A 25638-nucleotide genomic window follows, 5' to 3' on the forward strand; every position below is an offset into this window, starting at 1 on the left:
TCAAAATGGAGGGCCGGGCCCCAAACAAGTGGTGGCCTGGAACAGGCTTCTTTGGGTACCGATTCTTAAAGAAGACCCTGCGGTGGATGCTAACGGGAAGACAGAGGACTAGGCAAGTTCAAGTTCAATGATGCCTCCATGAATGGTTTGGTGAATTGTACTGCATATGTTTTGTTTTGCTGCCATAGGGAGTGATGTTATATGGGCTTAAAAATTGGACTATGGTAGAGTTTTATTTTGTGGGTTTTTCTAGGGGTGGGGGGTAGCAGATAGAAAAATGCCCACCCAGTACGATAATCACGGTGTTCTGCAAAGGCCTGGGAAAGAGTGCATGCTTTATAAATTAAAATCATAACGGTGGTTGTATTTTGTTTGCAGGATCGTGGTTTTCTTTCTTTCTTTGTTTTTAAACTCATGTCCATTGAGAGATGGTAAGTATATTTCCATTTACAAGGAGGTGCCCTCTTTTCCTCAGAAAAGAAAGTATTCTCAAGACAAGAAAGTATACACTTTAATACAACCCAAAACTCCATCCAGATCCAACAGTAATACCTAATATTAATAGCAGCACCTTAACACAATTTACCTGTGGAGATGGCTATAAAGAAAAGAAAATAGCATTCTGAGTAACATGGGCTGTCTCAGTAAATACAAGGCATCCAGAAGGAAAAAAAAAAACAAAACATAACTCAGATCATCTTGTCTTCTGTTTACACTAAGTAGTGTATCTGGATATTTGGGAAACATTAAGTTTCTGACAAGGGATTTTGCCTGTCTCACCAGAAACAGGTCAACTTGCAAGCAAGTCTCCAATTACAAATATGAGATCTGTGGGGCGCCTGGGTGGCGCAGTCGGTTAAGCGTCCGACTTCAGCCAGGTCACGATCTCGCGGTCCGTGAGTTCGAGCCCCGCGTCAGGCTCTGGGCTGATGGCTCAGAGCCTGGAGCCTGTTTCCGATTCTGTGTCTCCCTCTCTCTCTGCCCCTCCCCCGTTCATGCTCTGTCTCTCTCTGTCCCAAAAATAAATAAACGTTGAAAAAAAATTCTTTAAAAAAAACAAATATGAGATCTGTAACAAAACACGGTAATCATACTCTTTGTTTAAATTTTCTAGTCTCCCTATTGAGATCGCACCTACTAAGTACCTAGCCTCAGGTAGCTTATAGGTCATTATACGTTACAGGGTCTTGTCCTTTTATCCTTTCCAAAACTACCCACTACTAGCCCTTATGTAGTACCGTCAGCAATCCTGCTTATGGCATCGTCCCACCGTACAGGTCACGTTTATTTCTCTGTCTAACTTTGGACCATGTGACGGGGTCTTGCTGTTCAGACATACGCTGCGTTATCTGTTTCTGTCACCGGTCTATGTACTCCCCAAGAGAGCTGATGTCGTCATCGTTTCCCAGTGTCTACCCTGATTCCCACTTCAGAATAAGCACAGTAAACGTTTGAGGAGTTGACAAATGAATGAATGGCTGGATGGCAAACTAACAAAGTCCTGCAATGCACCTGAGGCCCCCTACCTACAGTGTGTGAATTGATACAGCCCTCCCTGAGCTAAAGCTGGGAGTCCGTTCTTACACACAGACTCATTAGCATTAAGCCCTGGAGAGGGGTATCTCAATATACCTCGCTTAATTCAAGTCCCCCTGTTCTACACTTTAAAAATACTTTGCAAAAAGGAAGTAGGGCTGTACATCACATCTTAGTGATCACTTCCGTTGGGAGGGATTGTGGACTCATTCACATGCTTATTGTTTGTTGCCTGCTCTAGAAGACAAAGGGAAAGACAAATCAGACTCATTTTGATGCTTTCCTGGATACCTGAAGAAGGAAAGGGCAGGAAATCAGGGGGAAGGAAAAGACTAAAGGAAGCTAAATATGGATGATGTGAGCAGGAGGAGGTATAGTGCGGGCCCTGGACTCACTCTCATTTTTTATATCTCCATTACCAGCCCAGCATGGCTGGGAGCTTAAAATGTGGACTCCATGGGGTGCCTGGCTGGCTCCGTAGATCATGCAACTCTTGATCTCAGGGGTTGGAAGTTCGAACCCCACGTTGAGTGTAGAGATCACTTAAAAACAAAATCTTAAAAAGATAAATTAAAAAAAAAATATGTGAGCTCCCTCAATCAAAGTTTTGTTAATTTAGGACTGGTTATTACGACTTTCTTTCTCCATCTTGGTTCCAGTCGATGGTTTATTTGGTTCAGAAGCTGCGGGCAATTTTATACCTGAAGAAAGTTAAGTTTTACATTTTCAAAAGTAGGCTGGCATTTTCCTTAGTAGCCTTTCTAGAACCACAGTTTCCTGTACATTTTATGTTTACCATCAACATTAAGACATTTTTAAATACAAGTCAATCAAATGCTGGAGTGTCGGTAGGGGGAAATAAATGTACTTCCTTTACATTTTTTTTAACTTCTTTGGAATTCATGTATATAAGTCCCTCCACGAATGGAGGTAGAATGTTAAACTCTTTTAAACGTCTCATGTTTAGAATGTCCTTCGTGTTTGAAATATAAGTTAGTGGCATAGATAATAACTCTGCTACCAGGGCCAAAGGTCAAATGCAATAATCTTTAACTTACAAATCCATTACAATAGTATTCAACAAAACTTTCTCTGTAAAGGACCAGATAGCTAGTCAGTATTTCAGGTTTTATGGGCCACTCGTTCTCTGTAGCTACTACTCAAGTTTTCACTGTACCTCGAAAGCAGCCATAGACATCACCTAAACAAATGGCTGTGACTGCATCTCAAGAAAATTTCATTTTCAAAAACCGGGGCAGTTGAATTCGGCCTTCGGGCCGTAGTTTACCAGCCCCGGCTACAAAGAAATTGTTGGGAGAAGTGCACCCTCCCTTCAAAAAGATGCTCGTTAGAATCCTCACAATTTGGCACATTAATTCTAGGGACTTCAAGCATACCCTGAAACTATCTCGGGAGCTCAGTCCAAGAACCCCTGATTTATATCTTCCGACAGCCCTGGCTTCTAAGGTTGAAGTTACATCTACCCTCACGGACTCAGGAAGAAATAAAATATGTGCAATATTATGGCCTATTTCTTGAGTTTCTCGGTGCTCTGAAAGCAATGGGCACCATATTTCCTGCCACTGTGAATAAATTGAATGAACATCCATTTGCTTCACTGGTGTGAAATACTTTCTCGATTGCACAGCAGGTACTTGGGAAAGGTGCTACAATGGGTAATTATTATTTTCTAGTGGGATGTCAGGTTGCATTTGGTTGACAGGAGTTTGACAATATGAAGTCCCAAAGAAACCTTAGCCAAATTATAGCAAAAGCAAAGGACTATCATATCATATAATAAAATATCATATCATATTATATCATAAAAGGAATCTTGATCTCCCTTAACCCATCATGTACTCTCTTCTGGGAAAAGACAACCTTCCAGAAATAAAGCATACTCTACCTAGAGAAGTTGACTGAATGTGACATTTAAGAAGGGCAACATTCCAAGTATAAAAGAACATTCTAGTAACTCTACAAATCTTAGTTCTTCTCTCCTGTGCATTAGGCAAAAGCATAATTCCCGAGTAGTTTAGAGAACGCACTGGTTTACGTCAGGATTTAAAGTAGCCCCATGTAGGAGAACCCAGTGTTAACATATCCACATGAAATCTGTATGAGCCTTACTTATTAATAAGTCATTGAAAAGGGATCAGCCAACACTGAACCTAAAGTCATAAATGCCTCTGATGCGAAGGAGGAGCTTGGTGTAAACCATTCCAAGGAAAGTCAATGTCAAGCTAAGGGCTCTCTACGTACCCCACCCCCAACCCACAAGCCAGATAAAATGCTTTTTTTTTTTTCAATGTTAAGGTAGCAATTGGTACTTCAGAAGAAGTTGGAAACCAAAAAGACGGATACTGTGATCACTGCAGCTAGAAGTGGGTTCTGCCGAAGGTTTATAAATCTATATGGATGCAAGGTATAATATGCTATATAAACCCAAAATTCGCAATGTCTTATAACAATTGTTAAAATGCTAACAGATTGTAAGGCTAGGGGCAAAAAGTCAAGTTGAAAATTCCCATTATTAGCACAACTCGAGACACGCAGCTCATATGTTTTAGACTTGGTAGTTCCACCTGCAATTCTCTCCCCTGGCTTTTCCAATAGCTGCCTCCTTACCCCTCAGGGGGTCCCAGCTCAGGTCCTCCCTCCTCCCTTCTCCCTCCACGCAAAATGAAACGCTTCGTTTCCTCCATTGCACTCTATCACATCATCTTTTTCCTTCTTGTGAGAATTTTTGATCATCCTATTTATTATTCATATTCCAATTAGAACAGAAATATTTTTTTCTGGTTCATGAGAGTATCCCCGGCCCTTAGGAAGGTGCCAAATTTATTAATAGATATTCATTAAGTATCTACTGAATAAATAAACGAATTAATGACGATTCCTGAACCCAGTCCAGCTCACTCATCAAAGGTGTCACCACTACAGCACTGGTGTATGTTGCAAAAGCATATTCCAGGGGTGTATGGATGGCTCCGTTGGTTGAGCGTCGACTCTTGATTTTCGTTCAGGTCAGGATCCCACGGTGTGGGATCGAGCCCCACATTGGGCTCTGCACGGAGTGTGGAGCCTGCTTAAAATTCTCTTTCTCCCTCTGCACTTCTCACCCTTCCCCTCTAAAATAAAAAAAAAAAAAATAGGGGCACCTGGTTGGCTCAGTCAGTTGAGTGTCTGACTCTTGATTTAGGCTCAGCTCACGATCCTAGAGTCAGGGGATCGAGCCCACATCACCCTCTGCACTGAGCGTGAAGTCTATTTAAGATTCTCTCTCTCCCTCTGCCCTCCTCCTCTGCTCTCACTTTCTCTATAAAAAAAAAATTAAGAAAATAAATAAAATGCCACATTGCTTAAAATAAATAAAATAAAATAGGCTATTCCAAAAAAAAAAAAAAAAAGGCAATCACAGGCTAGAAGGTTGAAAAAATGCAAGCCTGCAACCAAAGCAATGAGATAGCTGATAGGAGAACAAAGTAGCTGGGCTCACGTCAAGAGTGGTTTCCAGAACCCTCACAGACATCTAATACTTAACGGATTTTTAATCACCATTTTAACATTCCACGCCCGAGCCACGAAATTAATTCTGGACGTGGAAAGAAACATCCCCCGGGAGCATGGGCAGAAGCCTGACTCTTAAATGATCAATGTCTTCAAATGCTGCGACTGTCACCCTACAAAAATGCCAAGGCAACAAGTACAAGACGTCTCTTCTGAGGAAGAGGGGCCGTGGGTCTCGAGTTCCACTTCATAAGGCTTCATTAATCACGTCCAACTTTTGGACTGTCAATGATACTTCAGTGCCTTAGCCGTAAAACCTTCCACCCCTTCAGATAAGCCTGTGTTAATCTCTCTCCGGCTGAAAGACAGGCTAGAACACAGAGTCAACAGTTGGGGTGTGTAAGTTTTGCCTGAAACGAAGCCCAGGCTTCCTCCCCCCGACAGTTGTGTATGTTGCCACTGTTAATCGCTTTCTCTCAGTCCCTGCGGCTGTGGGTCAGTTTACACAAAGACTGCTGTTCGGGGACACCTCTTCTGAGATAGATGAACAGTGCAGTTTCTGTGTTTCAACGATGAGTAGAGCCAAAGCGTAACTGCCCGTCATTAACAAATAGAACCATTTGGATGCACCAACCACTTGTTGCTCCGTGAAACATTCTTGGTTGCAATTCTGCCCCTGCCTCTTTTTCTGGCGTAACTATTCTCACATCGTCCTCTCCAGACACCTTCGTCTTTACTGGGCTCACGGAGGTTTCGGTTTATTTATTTGAGGACGACTAGTTTATGGCTCAAGTGCTTTAAAAGGAAACTCCCCATGAGTCATGAGGAGGCCACAGGGGGAAAGGCAGAGCAAGGCGCTTTGTTCCGTTTCTTCGAAATTTTGAGCAGTTCGCTTTAAAAGTAGCCAGGCTGTGAATTAATTTACATTTCTTGCAAGCTGGTTTTTCATACTTTATCTTATTTCATCCTCATAGTAAAATCTGACAAAGGGCATCGATCAGCCTCGGCAATCTGATGACCAAACCGAAGATAAGAAAAGTTTCGCAAGTCGCCCAAATGAATACGATCCAAATGCGCAAAGGTACTGTGATCAGAAAGTCTGATTCTGGGGCTATAATTGGCCCCTGTCACAAAGATACAAGCAATCCAAAGGGGGGGGGGAGAGAAAAAGAAAAGAAAAAAGAAAGCACAACTCTGAGCTTTTTGTGGACCATTCCTCACTTTCTCACTTCCTCCCAGAATCACATTTCTTCTAGTTGCCTGTCCTTAAGGTTGAAATGTGCTGCCATGACTTCCTAGATGGTGCTCTTGTCTTAGTTGAGTTAACCTCTCTCCCTGGTCCTAACTTCCACTCAAGAGGGCAATTAGGAGTTTCTGTTAAAGGCTTTTCCCCTGGGGTGAGGGGGGCGGGGGCGCAGGGAGAAGGTCACACGAGGGGCGGGGGGCAATCATATCGATGCAAAGAAACTCTTCTCTGAGTTCATCTTCTGTTGAGCTGTAGATCACGTGTAGAATAAGAGTCAACTATGGGAGGAAAATCAAAATACTGAGAGCAAAGAAGGTATCCAGTTCTCACCCCAGGGGACCTCAGCACAAGGTATAATTGACCCTGTTTCATAGAAGCATGCTGGGCACAACCACTGTATGACTTCCATGACTAGTGTCAAAAATGCGATCCAGAAATGACAGGGCTCGACTGATAACAAGCCACTCTTACTCATTCATGGTGGTGGAAAAATTGCAATAAGCTGGCTAAATGGCGTTGGCAGAGATTATTCAAGTCTTTCACTTGGGCATATATCACATCAGTGTTCCTCAAACCTATGCACGTTCCAGTCGAATCCACGTTGTACTAGTAATCCCTATACAATGTCCACATTGGACTGTTGATCTGTATAAAATGAGAAGTAGGCTGGAGGGGAAAGAGAAGGCTAAAACAGCATTGTTTTAAAACACACAGTTCGAGGAGAGGACACTTGATCCTTATTAAATACCCTGAAGCTTTTTCAAATTTTATAAACAGCCCAATGGCAAGTGGTCAGACTAGGATGCATCCATCCTCTTCCAATAAGCACTACTTGGTGATCTTTCCCCCTGTAGCCCTAATCGTCTTTGGACAAGAATCACACTCTTGGCCTCTCCAGAGGTGGTTTTTTCTCTATTGGTAGTCAAAATGCCAAAAGGCAATCAGAAAGGGAGAGGCAAGGATGTGGGTTACTCATTACCGATACCAGACTCTGAACCACTGAGATCTACCCAAATAAGCCAACAGGTTCATTTACCTGTTGAAGACTGCATCCGAATCATCAAAATCTCTTTGATTGTTCTTATCTGTCGGGTATGGTCCGAGGACAGGCATATTAATCGGCTTAACAACTGATTACTGGGCGGCATGACCATATGTTGCGAACTAAAATCCCTGTCACAGAATCTGACAGCGGGACAGTTGGTGTCTCAATCTGAGTTTTTATCCCGCGACAAACGGAATGTAGCATGAAGTTGTACTCTCATTTCACAAATTCGATAAATGACATGAAGCAACAAATTCCCCTGTAAATTTCAGATCCAAGAATTTCCGTAAAAATAGGTTCACAAAAATGATTGATTACATGGCCGATAAACTGGGATATGGTCAGAGATCAACGAACGGATCTCCTGCAACACTTATCAACGAAACTGTAGGAATCTTTGGCTTTTGTTTTCACTCCTACACCAACGGGTCGTTCACGACCGCTGACTACACTCTCATTGATCAATTTCATAGAATTTCCTGCCTTCCACCATTATACTGTTAGTTATTGGAAGCCCTAGAGCAAAAAGATATATGCTTTTGGGTGGGGGAAAAAATGTAGCTTACTTAAAACCGAAGGCTGCCTTTTATGCTATGGTTTATACATCAAAGACTCATGCTAGACATCCCTCCCCAAATCCCTTAGCCAGACTGTTAAGCATGTAAATCTTTGGGGCAGAGAACTGAACCGAACATCAGTGGCACCTTCAAGGGCTTGTTTGAAAATGGATGTGAGATTTCCAAAATTAAAGCGCTTAAAAAAAAAAAAAAAAAAAGGGGTCTCTCTTCTCCTGACCTTGGAAACAAGTAAGGACGATGTTATTTTAATTTGCATTCAAGTTTTAACAACACAGTCACACAGCACCACTGGGATCCACATTGGGTTTCCACTGAAAATTGCTCATCATTTCATTATGGTTCATTATGTTGATAACTGTCAGAAGGCATTAGAAGTGAGGGCTTTGAGTAATAGACCTGAAATGGTAATTTTAAAACAATACACTTTCTGGAGGAAATAACAGTGGTGCACTACATTCAATTAGAAAAGGCAAATGTAAAAACAAAGTAAGTGATGTTCGCTGTTTGGAGCTAAGCTATTTCAGTTTCTCAATAACCTAAGCCTGCAGACCAGCGTTTTCAAATCAGGACGTTTCGTCATAGACCTTGGGAAATTTGCCCTCATTAGCTCTAAGCTCCTCCAGTATAAATTGTCTTAAAAGCTGCAAATTTGGAGTATTTTAGGCCACGTCTGAGGATCAATCAATCACTCTTTGTTTGTTTGGCACAGCTGACTGAATCATTCAAGGCCGTTGACTTGGGGACAGATTTGTGAAGACCCCTCAAGTTGGCAATCCAAAATCATAATCTCTTATTTCACAGAGTGCTCCAATCAGGAGGCTCTAATAAGTTTCATCCAACAAGTGAAACAAAGAGCACCCCAAAGCACAAGGATAGATTTCCAACTGAAACGTACAGAAAACCATTCTGGTAATGGTGTTCAGAAGTCAAGGTGGCAAAATAACAAATTAGCTTTTCCTTCCCAGATATCCGAAGCCAATTTACTTCTTCTAGAAGGCATTTTTGTCTAGTACATTTTGCAACACAGTAAGGGGTTGGCAAGTCACCTTAAATATGATATAGGTTCGGTCTCCCGGGGAGGGAAAGACCTTTCTCACTATCGTCACTGAACAAGCAACTAAATAACTAAGGTAATCAAAAGTCTTCCTACACAGGCATGTAGTTGGCTTCTCCCACCACTGCTGGCTGTCAGACCACATTCCTGACTACAGAGAAAGGTAAGAGGGAGGTGAAAGAGATCTGGAGGGGAGGGGCTGGTTATCAGTAGAGTTAAATGACATGAATCTCTTTAATAAAAATCACATTCAAATTCCCTCTAAGAAATGATTCACGAGATCAAAATTTCTTCATCAGCTTGAACGGCATCCTTGTGTGTAGACAGGTATGGGAGTCTGTGTTGCTGGCAGTCACGAAAACCCTGTCACCTTTCTTGACTGATACCCGTGTCTGAGGTGAACAATGACATTTCCACTCTGAGGCAGTAACCTGGTGGGGACTGTGGAAGAAAATACAAACAAACAAACAAACAAAGCTCCATGGTGAGTGTATTTGATGATGTAACTCCAAACCAGGTTGGGTTTTCTTCTGGGAGACAAAGGAAGGATTCAATTTCCATCAAGGGAGAATGTCCCCCACCCTTGAAATATCTTCCTAGAGTCACCACTGAGCTGGAGAATAGGCCTGACAGTTGCAGCCACAGAAAAGAGGGCCTCCTGTCTCCTGCCATCCATCAGGAAGGATCTAAATCCTCACCACCCGAAGATGGTCCACAGACCAGCAGAATCAGCAATAGCTGGGAATTTGTCACAAATGCAGCCTATCAGGCCCGACTTCTCCTGCTAACCCCTAGGTGACTTCCGGGTGCTTCCTACGCGCATTGATATTTAAGAAGCATTTCTTCTAACTCTCTATTCTAACCGGGGTGCGGATTATTTTCTCGAAAATATTCGTGATGCTTCCACGGAAATACAGCCTATTCCACAGGCGGCCATTTATGCTAACCTTAACCAGAAGCGCCAAGAGAGGCCCTCCTAAAGATAGTGTTTATTGGCCATTTAATCCTTTGAAGTTCTCAAGCAGCGTGCATGGTATGAAGACCTTCTTAGGTGTTTCCTTCTAAATTAGCCGATGCTGCTTGTGTTCACCTGGTCTAATCGTTCTCCGAGTGAACAAAAACCTGATTTTACAAACCAGTGGAGCAGAGTCTCTCTTTGGCTAGAAGAATGAGGCTCAGATAGTGTGTTTTATTTCTTCATTAGCGTGCCGTCACAGTGAGCGATCACTAAATGCAGGGCTGCATGAGAATGCTGGAGTTAAAGATAGCATAATGAACAAAGAAGGTGCCTGATTATCATGGCTGTCAGCACAAGGGAATTGGCTTTGTCACCTGGCTTAACCAACTGGTAAGAACTGATTAAAGGCTGGAGTTGGTTTGAAAGGATCCCTGATGTTTATGTTCCTTTCTCTCCCCCACATCTTGTCAAAAGAATCCGATAAAGCTGGGGCGGGGTGGGGGGGGGGAGGCAAGGGGGAAGGGCTTCATTCTGTGGGTTATTTGAACAGGAGGTTCTTGGAGAAACTCCCACTGTCTTCTCTATTGAAATGCCTACTAAGTGCCATCCAGGACTTTCTGCGATGGCAAAAATACTCCACAGAGGAGCTGTCCAGTATGGTCACCACTGGCCCCATGCGGCTAGGGAGCCCTTGAAATATGGCACAGCATAAATTGGAAACTGACTTTTAAATTTAAAGAGTCATATGCGCCTAGTGGCTACAGTATGGGACAGTGCAGGAAGGGAAAAACCTAAAGTGAGCTGTAAAGTAGAAGAGACTATAATTCTGCTGCTTAATTTACTAGTAAACCTATTAGCAAAATATGGTCACCCCCCCCCAATTATCCTTGTCTCCAAGGAGGTCTTAAGAGTCTTATGTCGTTAATGTTTATTAAATTAAAAAAAAAAAACACTTAAAAATAAACTCTGTAGAGAAGTGGGCTCAACTTTGTGTTTACAATGCAATTACGGGGGCAGCTTTTGAAAATGCTGATGCCTGAATCTTATCCCCAGAGATTCTGGAGTCTAGTGCAGCCACTGGGCAATTCAATTGCACGGTCAAGTGAGAAAAGCACCATAGAGAGGCAGTCAGACGCGCTGGCAGTGTGGTGTGGACGTGGTTTGGGGGAGGAAGTGACCAGCTGAGGACCCGAGAAGGGACCAAACATTTGTCAGATCCCTACCATGTGCCAGACCTTTACAAATATGTTCTTGTTTAATTCTCAAAACAACCCGACAGGCAGATCATGAGAATCCCAGCTGACCGATGGGTAAGCGGCGTCGAGGGGTTGAACAGCCTCAGAACTTTGTGGTGTTAACAGCACCGTGCTTCCTCCTAGCTCGAGTCAGAGGGACGCAATAAACTTAGAATAACACAAAGAGCTTGAGTCAGTCAAGTGTAGGCGGAGTACTAAGAGGATGGACCGGAGGGAAAAAGATCACATATTGCGTCGGTATTTTCATGGGTCTTTTATCAGTGACACAAAAAGCTGCCAGTTTTCCTTTCTTCACGTTATTGAAAGCAATCGCCGACAAATGCAAAAGTTACTTTAGCTCTGAAACTTTTTGATGCCCCCCAATTGCTAAAACCCATATTTTCTTTTTCTCATTTGGATCCTCAAGATACAGCCAACAATTTATGCCTACGCAAACATAAAATTCCAAGGGCTCGGCTACCACACTGACACACGCGGCAAAGCATTCCGGTAACTCAGGCAGGTGGTGACCTCTGGGGTCTCCCTAAACTGCTCCCACGTAGCAAGGTGCAGTAGTTACATGATGGGCCCATGGTCCTAGAGTGCTGGTGACAGATCGGAATCATGAGACTGAAAATGCCTGGAGGCAAGAGCCAGACCATCTTGCCATCAAAGATGAATTTTATGAGGTTCTTAACACAGTCGGGCTGCAGTCTGGGGAAGGTTCTATCTGTATGGAAAGACAGACTGCATGATGCAAGGTGAAGGCAGCCATCACACGGTCTGGCCCCAATACTGCCCTTTGAGTGTTCTGGTGCCCTAAAATCCCACACCCAGGGAACTGTTGGCAGCCGGTGTGGTCAGAGGAGGAGAGTTTACCTGATCCCACAGAGTGGAACACGGGATGAGGATACTCAGGTTGGAAAAGAAAAAGCCTGGGACTTGAGCTTATCAAACATCATGGCCATCTAGAGAAAGTACTTAGTCTAGGGAAGGAACACAAAAAGAAAACGAGGAAGTCTTTGCCCATTTACGCTTACACCCAAGGCTGGCCCTCGTATTCTCCTTCCCTCAGGAGGGAGTTTGAGTTCGACCCGGGGGGGAGTGGGCAAGAGAGCCTGCCTGTGATAAGAAAAATGTCAGTCTTCTGGTTGTGCAGCTCTATCCCCAAGCTGGGGTGGGGTCCTGGGCTCCTGCTTAACATCTCTGAGCTGGCAATTACGTCGTGTATAAACGGAAAATAATGCCTATTTTATAGATTTGGTTTACTATGAGCCCTGTGATGAGGTGTATTGAAAGTGTCTGATACATTACCTGGGTATCATAAAATGGTTCTTCTTGTTTTTTGTTTTCTTTGTTTTTTTTTTTTTTAAGTTTATTTATTTACTTTGAGAGAGAGAAGAGAGGGCAAGCTGGGGAGGGGCAGAGAGAGAGGGAAAGAGAGACAGAACCCCAAGGAGGCTCCACACTGCCAGCGCAGAGCTCAGTGCAGGGCTTGAACTCACAGAACCAGAAGATCATAACCAGAGCTGAAATCCAGAGTCAGATGCTTAACCGACTGAACCACCCAGGCACCCCGTTCTTCTTGTTATTATTATTATTTTTTTTTTGAGAGAGAGATAGAGAGAGGAAGCTCACGTGTGTGAGCAGGGGAGGGGCAGAGGGAGAAGGAGAGACAGAATCTCAAGCAGGCTCCACGTTCAGCCCAGAGCCTGACACTGGATCATGACCTAAGCCGAAAGCAAGTCAGACGTTCAACTGACTGAGCCACTCAGGCGCCTCTGTGAAATGGTTCTTACTGCTGTCGTCATTTATAAAAGAAACTCTGGAGGGTCCGGTAATCTCAGTCCAAATTTAGGATGGATCTGGAATCTCTTCCCACTCCTTTTAAGGCTGATACTTGCCTTAACCAGACAATGGCCTCACAGCCAGAAAATACTTCTATCTGGAGGGATGTTGGCTCCGGGCCAGCCAAGATGGAATTTATAATAGGGAACAAAACAGTAACAGCCATAAACACAGTAAAAGCTAAAATACACTGAGTAGCGTCACTTTTTGCACTTCTATGCTAACAGGGCCCACAGGACGGTGCTAAATACCAACAACGATGACGGAGGTACTATTTTTAACTCCATTCTACAGATGAGGAACCGGAGACGAAACTTAGGAGACTAAACTGCCAACCTGCTCTTAACTGTGGGGAGGGAGGGATGTTGGAAACAAAGACAGAACATGTGCGAACCCTGCGTGCCTGGCTCTGTCCCTCGACACACTGACTCACGCGGTGGAAGCACCATGAGTGGAACGCCTGGCCCCCCCCCCCCCCCACTCCCCGCTGCCTATTCTGGTCAAGGTCACAGCCACGGCAGGGTCTGCGAAGCCCACAGTGCTGGTGGAAGCAATGGCAACACTAGCAGCTCGGTCCACAGAAAGTGGGAGAACAGACTTCCCTGCTCCTCTGCATACCAAGGGGCCAACCCCATCCATTCATTAGCCCGGCATGTATTGAGTGCCTATCATTAAACAGGCGTTTATTAGGACCCGGGCCTAAATGTTATGAACACAAAACTATGAGGAAAGAGGGAAGAAGGGTAATGACAACGCAAGCCATGACCTCAGTGCCCAAACTGAAACCACAGCCCACACGTGATCCCGTCCCCGGAACCCTGCCCGGGACCTGTCTCCCCCGCAGCTGTCAGGCTTCCCCAAGACTCCCGAAGGAGACGGTAGAGCCATGTATAAATTCCAATCTCAGCTCTAATCGCACTGCCGGACAACCCCTGAGAGCTCCATCACTGCTCCAGAAAGTGGCCTGTGGTCAGCTGTGCGTTTTGAAGGCGACCCGGACAGCGAGACGGATCCTTCCTTTTCATAAGCATTCCTCCTGCTTTGAGTAACAAAAGATTTCACAGTCGATCTAACTTGCCCCCTGCCCGGTCATCTTGGGAGAAGACCCAGCCAGGCGGGAACGGCAGCTGTTGGCATCGAAGAAACGAGACAGAAGCACACAACTTACGGGTGCAGGGCATAGAGGCCGCGTCGTTGTCGGCTCTGAAAAAGCCTCGGTCACAGGTGCACGATGTGGCTCCTTCCCAGACAGAGTAGCTGTGGGGCGGGCACTTGGCACAGGTGGCATCCGTGGAGAGGGCCTTGTAATAGCCAATTTTGCAGGCTACGGGAAAGAAGGAAACACACACCAACATAAGCCACCACTAACAGAGCAGAGCAAAACGTCACCTCCTTGACCCAGCAGAAGGGGGACGTTTCTGTGAATCGCTAGTGATCACCTGGCTTGAGACGCAGGTAAAGCAGCGAAAAACATTAATCGGGTACAGTCATTCTTCAAAGGTCATTACATTCCCGGTCAGGGGGCAAGGAGCCCGACGGGAGACATTTTCTTAAAACCAGCGGTATCGGTCAAATTGCAGCTATGTTTCCCGAGGGCTTCTTGCGTGTAGGTACGCTGCTTACGTGCAGGATGGTGTCCAATCCCGACGAACAGCTTACGCACACGTACTGTTATCAGCCCTCCCCTGGAAATTTGGGATGCTGGCTTTGAAAAGTCCATTCTTGGTGGCAGACCACGCGACAGGTAAAGGTCAGGGACCAGCTTGGACGCAAGTGTTCTCTCCCCCAAACCTACGCTCTTGGCTACATGCTACGGAATCCGAGAGCGTGGTCTTGAACCAACAGTCGGAAGCGTATCCAAACGCTCACAGAAAAATTATCGGTGATTATTTCCTAATTACCGGTACAGAGGGAATCAAAGCAAAAGGCCAACAAAGGCAACGAGGCATAAAAGAAAAGAGTTGGTAAGACATGGGTCACGGTTTCAAGGGAAAGTAATATAAAGTACCGACCGTAGATTCTGGACTATAACATACTAAGATTTTTTTTTTTTTTTTTAAGATCAGCCGATATTTTATGTTCATTTTCAGATTAATAAAACCCTCTTGTTTTCCCCTCTCTCTATTTTTTCAACACCCCCCGCCTCCCTATGCTCACACACCCTACGTGGCTGCTGCAGAGAACATGGGCCATATAGTTCTTTATGCACCTGACATGCTTTCCATGACTTCATCTTTGCAAACATCACGCTGACACCAATGGCAGCTTTTCCTAATGTGGAAAATCTCAATAATTCTGGGAAACCTCACAATAAAAAATAATTAATAGGGCCTTGCTCCCCCCCCCCCGTTTCTCCCCTCTGCCCTTCACCATCACCTCCCAAATCTGTCTCCACTTGGAATAAAAATTGACCAACACCATCAGTAGTAAACCCACAGCGACAAGGTCATGAAAAATAAAGTTGTTTCGGGCAACCAGAGGTTTAAAAAAAAAAGGTGACAGATACCCACCACCTTTCCAGTACGATTCACTTTCAATGTTGTCCATTTATCTCGTCCTTAAGATGTTCCTAAACTATCAAAGATACCAGCTGGGAGAAGAACCCGTTAGGCATTTGCCATCAGCCTGACCACGAAAGGAGACCGACCATGCCAGAAACCCAGCGGGTTTCACTCGAATGAGGAGACAAAAAAAGAGATCCGCAAAACTGCGTGATTCTCTGAGGAGATATGGCCACGTTCCCTTGTCTCATTACTCATCCCTCAAGCATCTGTACGGCTCCCAGTTGGAGTCTATTCCTCCCCTTTGAACAGCCTGTTGGTATTTTCTTAATCATGCTCTGGTAATGGCAAGCGGAAAGGGAGTTTAGCAGAAGCTCCAGAAAGGCACACGGTTATTTCACTATTATTAACTAAAGTTGTTTATGGAATTTCCTTTAACGAGCCAAAACTTTATGATGTGTGGAGCACCGACAATAAAAGTGCTAGGAGATCAATCTCTCCCTTATTTGCTTTCGTCTTTCACTGGACCGGAGACTCTTAGAAAAACAGGTTGCTCCAATGACTGAGATTTATGTGTCTCAAGTTTATACCCATCACATAATTAGGGATGGTTCAATATGCAAGGTGCTTTTTGGTCATGCTTAAGATGGCCCTAGGGTTTCGACTAAAATCAGAAACACCAGCTTGGGGAGAAAGATGCACTGAGGGTCAAGCTTGTCCTTCCCACATCAAACACAGCGAGTCCCTGAACTCAGAAACAAATCCACTGGGTCCTGGGGGGTTACTGAGTCACAGCCAACAAAGGCAAGTTGTGGAAACGTGCTGCAGGTTTGGTAGAGCTAGGACTGAGGAGAAGGCATAAATTGCTTTATTTTTCCGCATCTGGATAGTGGATTGAAATCTCTATGTTCCTGGCGCACCTGGGTGGCTCAGTCAGTTAAGGGTGGGACTTGGGCTCGGGTCATGATCTCGTGGTTTCGTGAGTTCGGGCCCTGCATCAGGTTCTGTGCTGACAGCCTCAGAGCCTGGAGCCTGTTTCTGATTCTCTGTCTCCCACTCTCTCTGCCCCTCCCCTGGTTGTTTTCTCTCTGTCTCTGTCTCTGTCTCTCTCTCTCTTTCTCCCTCTCTCTCTCCCAAAACTAAATAAACATTAAAAAAAATTTTTTTTTCATTCTCCATGTTCTTGATGATCCTTACGCACCTCCATTTCACCAGGCAGCAAAACCTAAAAACTCACAATGGAAGTGGAAGAGTGACAAGAAAAATTGGCCTATGATTTATTCGCCGCAACACGAAAACAGAGCACGTCGAGAAAGGTGTAAGGAAGAGAAAAACAGACTATTGCTATTTCGTCAACTTCTATTCTGATCAGACTACTTCCAGTTAAAAAATTAAATTCAGAGTTCACAGAAGTCAAATGAGAGGATGTCTTGAATTTCCTAAAGTTCAAAAATTAGTTGTATATTTATGTTAATTTCAGGGAAAAATGAGATCGCAAGTTTATAGTTTGTCTACGTTTCCTTGAAGCTGCTGGGAATGTGTTAGCAAGAGTTAGGTGTATGTGAATTCATTTGTGGAATACGGAGTTTTATACCCATTTGGAAAATCGAAGGCTGTTGTTTTTTAAACGCACTATTTTTACTCTCTTTTCCTCTTGCTTTTACAAGCGCAAGGAAAAATACCACATTGTCATTGTGCTATTCTCGGCCACCCTTGCCGCCCTTAACACATTCCTTTGTCTTCAACTACATTAAGACCATGTTATTAATATTTCAGCATTCTTAGAAAGGCTCTCTCAAAATACAGGAGTGGTTTTTCATGCACGCGGCCATTGTGCTGCCTACGCTCAAAATGACCTAGTAAATTGATGGTTAGGTACGTTTCTTTGCTCTTGTGGTTCACAGTCGTCTAGCATTTGGTGCATGAATGTGGAAGTAGATCCCATATTTATTCACCACCTATTTGCATTTTAAAAATGTCACTACATCTTTCATTCCAAACAAAATCCCCACGAAAGGTGTATGTGGTCTAACAAGCATTGACATGTGTTGTGATTTTCCTTCATTCTCCCAGAGGTGAGAACTATTCCATTGTATTTTTTTTATGGCCAGGGCTTGGGAAGCAAGTTAGGAGTGAGTCAAATTGTACACTCTACACCCAAGAGCGTGTGTAATTCCTTCTGCCCCCTCGCTGGAGTACGGTGGGAAGGAGAGCCTTATTTGGCCTTTCAGATACGTCATTGTGGGAGGATGAGTTCACGTGTGCAGTGAAAACTCTGAATTCACTTCCTTTAGTTTTGCGGTAATGAGCTCTTTCTGCTGACTCTAAACAAAAGGAGAAGACAAGTGAGGACAAGAAGAGAAAGCAAAACACTTTTCTTTCATTGGCTCACCCAGTGCCATAACGGGTTGCATTTTAAGGATAGTCTTCTACAGAAGTTTCCCTGTGGAATACTTACACATCATAATTTCCGGTGAAACACAAAACCAAAATGTTCTTAAGATGATGTAGTACCTTCAGGATTTCTCGGTGCACAGATGATTGACACGAGGTGCAATGCCAAATTCAAGGAGCTAGTTAAACCCACTCTTTAAAAACACTGTATATAGATGGTGTGGTCGTTTTCCCCCTTCTTAGAGAAATAAAGACTGTCTTTACAGTTCATTTTTAAACCATTCTGGTTGTAAGAATATCTAACAATAACAGCACCTGTGATGATAGATCAAGCACTTAAGGTGTTCATAGGCATCGTTTCATTTCATCTTCACAAGAATCCCTTGAGCTTGAGACTTTATCACTATTCGCGTTTTGCAAGTGAAGAAACTGAGGGTTGTAAGTAACTTGCCTGAGGTCACACAATTAAGTGGAAGTCAGTATCTAACCCCGGCTCATGTGCTGATGAAAGTTTTTATGCAGTTACACAGGGTGAACACTGACCGTCAGCAAAAATCCGACACAGATGGAACAGAGTACAAAAGAACTGAGGTTGGTCCCAGCTTCCACTTGTGCCCCCAGACCATCCTGGGGTTGTTTTCACAACCAGTGCCATGCTCTCTGCAACCTGCGAAGCAGTTTCTAAAGGCTCTCAGAGCTGCACTGGCCGGTACGACGGCTTTAGGCCATAGGCAGCTACTGATCTGGTCCAAAGCGGGCTATAAGCGTGAAATACACACTGGATTCCAAAGGCTTAGGGCCGCAAAAGCAAAGTCTCTTATTAATAGTTTTTATATTGATTACATATTGAAGCAATAATGCAGGGCGGTATAGCAAGTCAGAAAAATGTACCATTAAAATTAATTCCGCATGGTAGATCTCACCTTTTTTTTTTTTTTCATGTGGCTACTAAACTTGAACTTATCTGAGAGGCTTGCAATCTGTGTCTGTTGGACAGAGCTATTCTCAAAGTCCCTCATAGTAAGGCGCCCGTGGCTGCACGCATGCGCACAGGGACTCTTGTAAAGGCGGAGCGCAGAAAGTGCTGGGACACGCGTCACAGTCACCCCAGCACCTTTATAAGGTTTGGCCTAAGCCCACCTCAGAGAATCAGAGAATCGGGTCAGTTTCTATTTAAGCGCTGCTCTCAGGCACCTAGCTAATTTGAAAAACCGAATTTTGGCCCAAGTACTCATAAATAGGCACAAAAGGGTTAAAAATTACCTTCCTAGGTAACAAATTTGCATTTTAATACAGAGTGTCCTGAAGGTCAAGGCTGAAATTTTAGCAGTGGCTCTCTGGGGGAAATTTGAACCTTGGTTTTTTGTTTTGTTTTGTCTTGTTTTGTTTTAAGTTTATTCATTTTTGGGAGAGAGAGAGAGACAGAGAGAGAGGGAGAGTGAGAGGGAGAGAGAGAGAGGGAGAAAGGGGATCCCCAGTGGGTTCTGCACTGAGAGCGGAGAGCCCAAGGCAGAGGCGAACTCACCAAGGGCTGGAACTTAACTAACAGCGAGATCAGGACCCGAGCCAACCCACTGAGCCACCAAGGCGCCCAGGAAATTTGAACCTTATATGCAAACTCGTCTCCAGGGAACAGATGGCGCTGGGGAGAGCCCATGGGTCCCTCCAGCCTCTTCGTGTAGGCATGCTATTCCGCACACACTTCCAAATAGGTTCTATGGGGACACTGCCCTCGGCGTACTGACTGGCTCCACAGTAGGTCTGGTAGGTTTAGGAAATCTACTTGAGAAATATCAGAGTCACTTTTAAAGGCCGTTATCCAACTCAGTTCTCTGATTAACTGTTTACTTGCTAGACTATTATACGAATGATGTAAGAAAAACTGATGGGAAAGGAAAACAATCTGTCAAATAAGGTTTCCGCTTTGCGGTGTTTATAACAACGCAAGCCCCAGCCATCTTCGGGGAAGCCCTGAGCATGAACTGTTTTCCCACTGCATAGATGGGAAAACTGAGGCAAACAAAGTTAAGGATTTGTCCCAAGCAGGGTTGATTTTCTAACCTAGGCGGTGTGGACTGAATTACTGCACTCATGGGGGAGGACGGCGAGAGAAATGGGGCTCTGTTTGGGGGCCCATCTGATCAGATTTCACTCCCGAAGAGGAAAACACGGCTCAACACTGGTTTTACTGATACGCACTGAGAGTAACTGAACATTTGAGTTTTTTGAAGGAACCTTAAAAATCAACTAGTCCAGGGATTGGCAAACATTTCTGTAAAGAGCCAAACAGCACATAATTTAGGTTTTGCAGGCCAAGGGGAAGATTAAGAATATTAAGAAGGTATTTCTGGGGCGCCTGGGTGGCGCAGTCGGTTAAGCGTCCGACTTCAGCCGAGTCACGATCTCGCGGTCCGTGAGTTCGAGCCCCGCGTCGGGCTCTGGGCTGATGGCTCGGAGCCTGGAGCCTGTTTCCGACTCTGTGTCTCCCTCTCTCTCTGCCCCTCCCCCGTTCATGCTCTGTCTCTCTCTGTCCCAAAAATAAATAAATAAACGTTGAAAAAAAAAAAAAAACTTTAAAAAAATAAAAAAAAAAATAGCAACTATTGGGGCGCCTGGGTGGCACAGTCAGTTAAGCGTCCGACTTCAGCCAGGTCACGATCTCACGGTCCGTGAGTTCGAGCCCCGCGTCGGGCTCTGGGCTGATGGCTCGGAGCCTGGAGCCTGTTTCCGACTCTGTGTCTCCCTCTCTCTCTGCCCCTCCCCCGTTCACGCTCTGTCTCTCTCTGTCCCAAAAATAAATAAACGTTGGAAAAAAAAATTAAAAAAAAAAAGAAGGTATTTCTATTGCAAGATAAAATTCTAACACATTTTCTTTATTTTTTTATTAATGGGATTCAAAGTAAAATAGTAATAATTAAGTCATTTTTTAAAAAATACAGATTTAGTATTGGTAAGGATGAAATTCTTTTTTTTTTAAGGTTTCTTTTTGAGAGAGCGACAGAGGGTGAGCAGGGTAGAGGCAGAGAGAGAAGAAGACAGAGAATCAGAAGCAGGCTCCAGGCTCTGAGCTGTCAGTATAGAACCCGATGCGGGGCTCAAACTCACGAACTCTAAGATCGTGACCTGAGCCAAAGTGGGATGCTTAACGGCCTGAGCCACCCAGGCGTCTCAAGAATGAAATTCTTATCTGGAAAGATAACATTTCACTTACTTAGGTATCAAAGACAGTGTCCCCTATTATGGAATTGATTGCAAATGTCATCTGTAAAAAACATTTTTGGCTCTCGGACCATACAAAAACAGGTGGTAGGCCTGAGGGCACTGCTTTGCTGACACTTGATCTAGTCCAACATACTCATCTTCGATGGTAGTTCCTTCTAGAGCATTCCAGGACTAGGTCTGGAATCCAAGGTTCTGTGGTCTCTGTTACCCTACAGGGCCTCCGTTAGTTCTGAATGGTGAAGCTTAATAAAAAACCCTTTGTTACTATTGCTGCAGAAGAAGAATAAACTTTCCATCAACCACCTTACTGGAAGACTGACCTGACTCAGTACTAGTATTAACTAAATCCACTTTTAAAATGATTCTCTTGGTTAAATGACGTTTAACCTGATTTGGGGGACAGTATCTCTTAGATGCTATACATTTTGGCAATTAGACATTCTGATTGACTTTCACTTTCTATTGTGTTAAGGTTTTATTTCCTGGGAATCCTGAGCTCAAATTGTTTTCCTCTACACAATAATGACACAATAATTGTTTTCCTCTACACAATAAAAGAATGACACTCGCCTTTGCTCTTCGTGCCGCTAAAATCATAGAACAAATAAAACTAAAATAGGCCAAATTTGGCAAGGATGCCTAGCTTCTATTCCCAGGAGCGGTCACTCTCAGACTTTAACATCCACCAGAATGATTTGCAGGTCTCGTATAAAGATTAATTGCTGAACTCCAGTCCAAGTTTTGGATTGTTTGATGGGGCCCGAGAATTTGCATTTCCTACAAATTTCCAGGTTGATGACAATGTGGTCCGGGCACCACAGTTTGAAAACCACTGCCCAGGGGCGCCTGGGTGGCTCAGTCGGTTAAGCGTCCGACTTCGGCTCAGGTCACGATCTCACAGTTCGTGAGTTCGAGCCCCGCATCGGGCTCTGTGCTGACAGCTCAGAGCCTGGAGCCTGCTTCACGTTCTGTGTCTCCCTCTCTCTCTGCCCCTTCCCTGCTCATGCTGTCTCTCTCTCTGTCTCAAAAATAAATAAACATTAAAAAAAATTAAAAAAGAAAAAAAAGAAAACCACTGCCCAACAGTAAACAAACAGACCCATCTCTCAGTAACAATGTCAAAGGACAGTTCATCTCAAATTAGGTAAAACCATCTCATCCTTTTTCTAGGACCCAAACGCTACAGGGAATGACAACTGGGCCTCATTATTATCAGGGGGAGAGTAATTGGGTTTGGGGGGTGGGAGAGAACGTGCCAGAAATGTGACATTTTTTGAAACTGAGAGAATGAAAGACTTCCATAGGAAATCGAAATTATTCTTCAAACCAGTATAATTGCACTTTGTAATAAACCCCAACATTATAGAACAGATCCTGTTGTAGAATGTTTTCATAAAAAATGGATTAATCCGACACGCCTGGATGGCTCAGTCAGTAGAGCATGGGACTCTTGATCTCAGGGTGGTGAGTGCCAGCCCCACGCTGGGTGTAGCGATGACTTAAATTTTTTTTTAAATCTTTAAAAAAAAAGTGGATTAATCCAAAAATCTAAAGGACACTTACTAAACTAGCACTGTCTCCAATAAGTAATTGTCCCCTAATACCGGTACTATGAATTGCCCCTCTTTCTTTTGACATTGTGCTTCAAGACTATTAAATGGCATGTTTAATTCCTGTTTATTTGATTTCAGAACACTCTTCTGTTATCTGGATACTACATTCAGGATGGCAAAACCCAGTGCTGTGTTTTGTTTTTTAAGTGATTAAATAATGGAACAATTACATAGAGATTTTTTTAATATACACTGGAGAAAAATACTTTCTGAAAGACAGTGGTTCTCGTTCTGAAAGGCCAGATGGGAATCAAGTCTGTCCCATCCGTGCCGAGGTACAAGCCTGTACCGAACACCTGAATAATACATAAAAGCTGTACGAATCGTAAAGGCTCTGACCTGATTTTAGTGACTTTGGGTCCTCACTACCCCCAGGGTATTATTTTGAGATGGCTTTAGGGGAGGTGGTGAAAACAGAAGGTTTCGGATAAAAGGAAAATATTTCATTTTGGTTATCTCAATCAAGTTTATAAAGGAATAGACTGGACATCCGTTTCAGGAACTTAAGATATTTAGGGCAGAGATGCTTCATAATCATCAACAAAAAGATTGTAAGTAAAAGTAAAAAATGACCAAAGGAAAAAGTAGTGCAGAAATAAATCACTGGTTACTTTTTTCTCTAACATTTCTACTCATTGTCTGACTTCTTTTTAGACCCCAAAAGAGTCTACAGCAGGGGCAGCAGGGGACAGAATGAGAAAGGCCAGCACTTCGGTCTAGAGTCCTCTAGACCCGTATTTGCTTCTTAGTCCCGCCACCTATTTGATATGTGAACTAGAACAAACTAAGTCCTCGGACTTCGACTTTCTCCTGTGCGGGGCTGATGTCATGATGAAATGAGACAGCGGATAGGGGTGAAGTTTGGTGTCTGGCCTGTATTAGCTACTCATTAAAAGGGTGATTTGTTAGGGCTGCAGTGTCATGTGGGTGGCCTGCAACTGAGGAGAGTGTGGATAACCCACGTATTTTACATAGTACTGGACACAATTTCTAAATCATCGCAAGATAACTTACTCGTAATTGTTTCATTTCCCCTGCTAACGTGATATAGAAAACTTTAGAGTGAGTTCCAGTTCATAGCATCTGCAGCTTATTTCGTGACCGCAAGTATCAGGTAAAAATTTCTTTTTTATTAAAAATATGTAAACACATTTGTAGAATGAAAGAGATTACTGGTGGGGGGTGGAGGGTGGGGGAGGGGATTCAAGGTTTCTTCTTTCCACTGATAGTTTATGATCCAGACCTTCTCTTCTAGCTAGCTACAATCCTGTCCCATTCTCTCCATTCCATCTCCTTCTATTGTTTCCACTCTGACTTGGGAGCTAGCTTTCATAAAAACAGATGGAGGGAAAAAACAATGAACGAAAAATCTATGCTGAAAATTGAGTTGCTCTTTCAAGAAGAGAATGCAGTATAATCTCATAAATAGGTGGGTAATTCTAAAATGTCAGATGTAGACGGTTTTCACGTAAGATGCAGTAAATCCTCTGGAAGGAAGTTCACATAAAGCTTGCTCAATTTAAATTAACTCCATAAAAAATTATTGAACACAAACAAGAAGAATGCAGTGGAGAAATAACTTATTATTTCCCCTGCTTGCCTGGGAAACAGACAATCTAATTATGGAAGGAGCTATTTCTCTTTTGGTGAATTTGGAGGGAGTCAACTTGAACAACAGAAGGTCCGAAGTAGACAAAGTTCAATTAAACATGGAATTAATTAGCAGACTCCGCACGTTGACAAGACCTCATTGCATTGTCAGAAACTCTACACAGCCCTCCTCCTTATTGTGTAAAGTTAGTGATGGGAATGAAGATTTCTGGCTGTCATCTCTGTACCTGCAACTTTTGGCTGGTACGCCTGGGGCTCTCCCTCGTGGGGGAATTTTTAAGGGCTCCAACAAAGGCAATCAGGCTTCCAAATACAGGTGTAAGTTACTTGACTGATAGATAAAGTGAAGGGCGGCTTTGGGACTTTTGAAAAAGACATAATCTATTCCGTTTGTTCTAAAAACCCCGAGGTTGCTACCAGGTTTGATTACAGTGTCGTTAGAAACTTTTATTTATTGAATCAGGACAATTCTAAGATAGAGTTACTATGAATTTGTAATGGATCACGATAGAGCACTGTTAGAAACAAATTACATCGGCTTGATAAGGGATGACAATTTCAAAGTAGAAGGCAGCACAGCAAATTACTATTTGTGATTATTACTGGAATTGCAATAATTTCTTTTTTTTATGTTTATTTATTTTTGAGACAGACACAGAGCATGAGTGGGGGAGGGGCAGAGAGAGAGACACGCACAGAATCCGAAGCAGGTTCCAGGCTCCAGGCTCAGCACAAAGCCCAACGGGGGGCTCGAACCCACCAACCACGAGATCATGACCTGAGCTGAAGTCAGATGCTTAACCAACTGAGCTACCCAGGCACCCCGAATAATTTCTTTTTTAATGTGTAGTTTGTTAGATAAAAGATTCCCTACACTTACTCTAAGCCTTGTTCTTCTTCTTCCGCATAGGGCACTGAAAATTTTCTATGTGAAAAAAAAAGTAAGGGATTTTAACATTGACTTGAAAAACAATTAACTCAGGGAAACAATCTAATCCCTAAACTCTCCAAATTTTGTATTTTTTCCCTTTATCTCATACCTAAATTTCACATATCCATGACCATGACTTTCGTAAGTAAACTTCGAGATTGAAGAAATGTTAATTTGATATTTGTTTTCGATTTATCTATTCTATTTGAAGACATAATGTTCACGTATATGGAGCAGAACTTAATTGAATGACTTAAACAATATTTTAAGATTATGACAAAATGTAAGCTTATCGGCTTTTCTAATATGTTAAAATCTGTATGAAGAAAGGAAACAGATGGTTACTAAAAACGCAA

General features: G+C 43.5%; 1 protein-coding gene across 3 annotated transcripts in view; it reads right to left on the reverse strand.

Moving 5' to 3' along the window:
- EPHA4 (EPH receptor A4) overlaps positions 1-25638 on the reverse strand; it is a 151657-nt gene that overhangs the window by 66329 nt on the left and 59690 nt on the right. For all 3 annotated transcript variants that reach the window (XR_003971064.2, XM_030326654.2, XM_030326655.2), the window contains exon 4: positions 14179-14334. Coding sequence is in view for 2 of the 3 variants with exons in the window: in XM_030326654.2 (XP_030182514.1) it covers positions 14179-14334 (156 nt within the window). In the remaining variant the exon portion in view is untranslated. The remainder of the gene's footprint in view (positions 1-14178; positions 14335-25638) is intronic.

This window comes from Lynx canadensis, chromosome C1 (genome assembly GCF_007474595.2).
Source record: "Lynx canadensis isolate LIC74 chromosome C1, mLynCan4.pri.v2, whole genome shotgun sequence".
Classification (NCBI taxonomy): Eukaryota; Metazoa; Chordata; class Mammalia; order Carnivora; family Felidae; genus Lynx; species Lynx canadensis.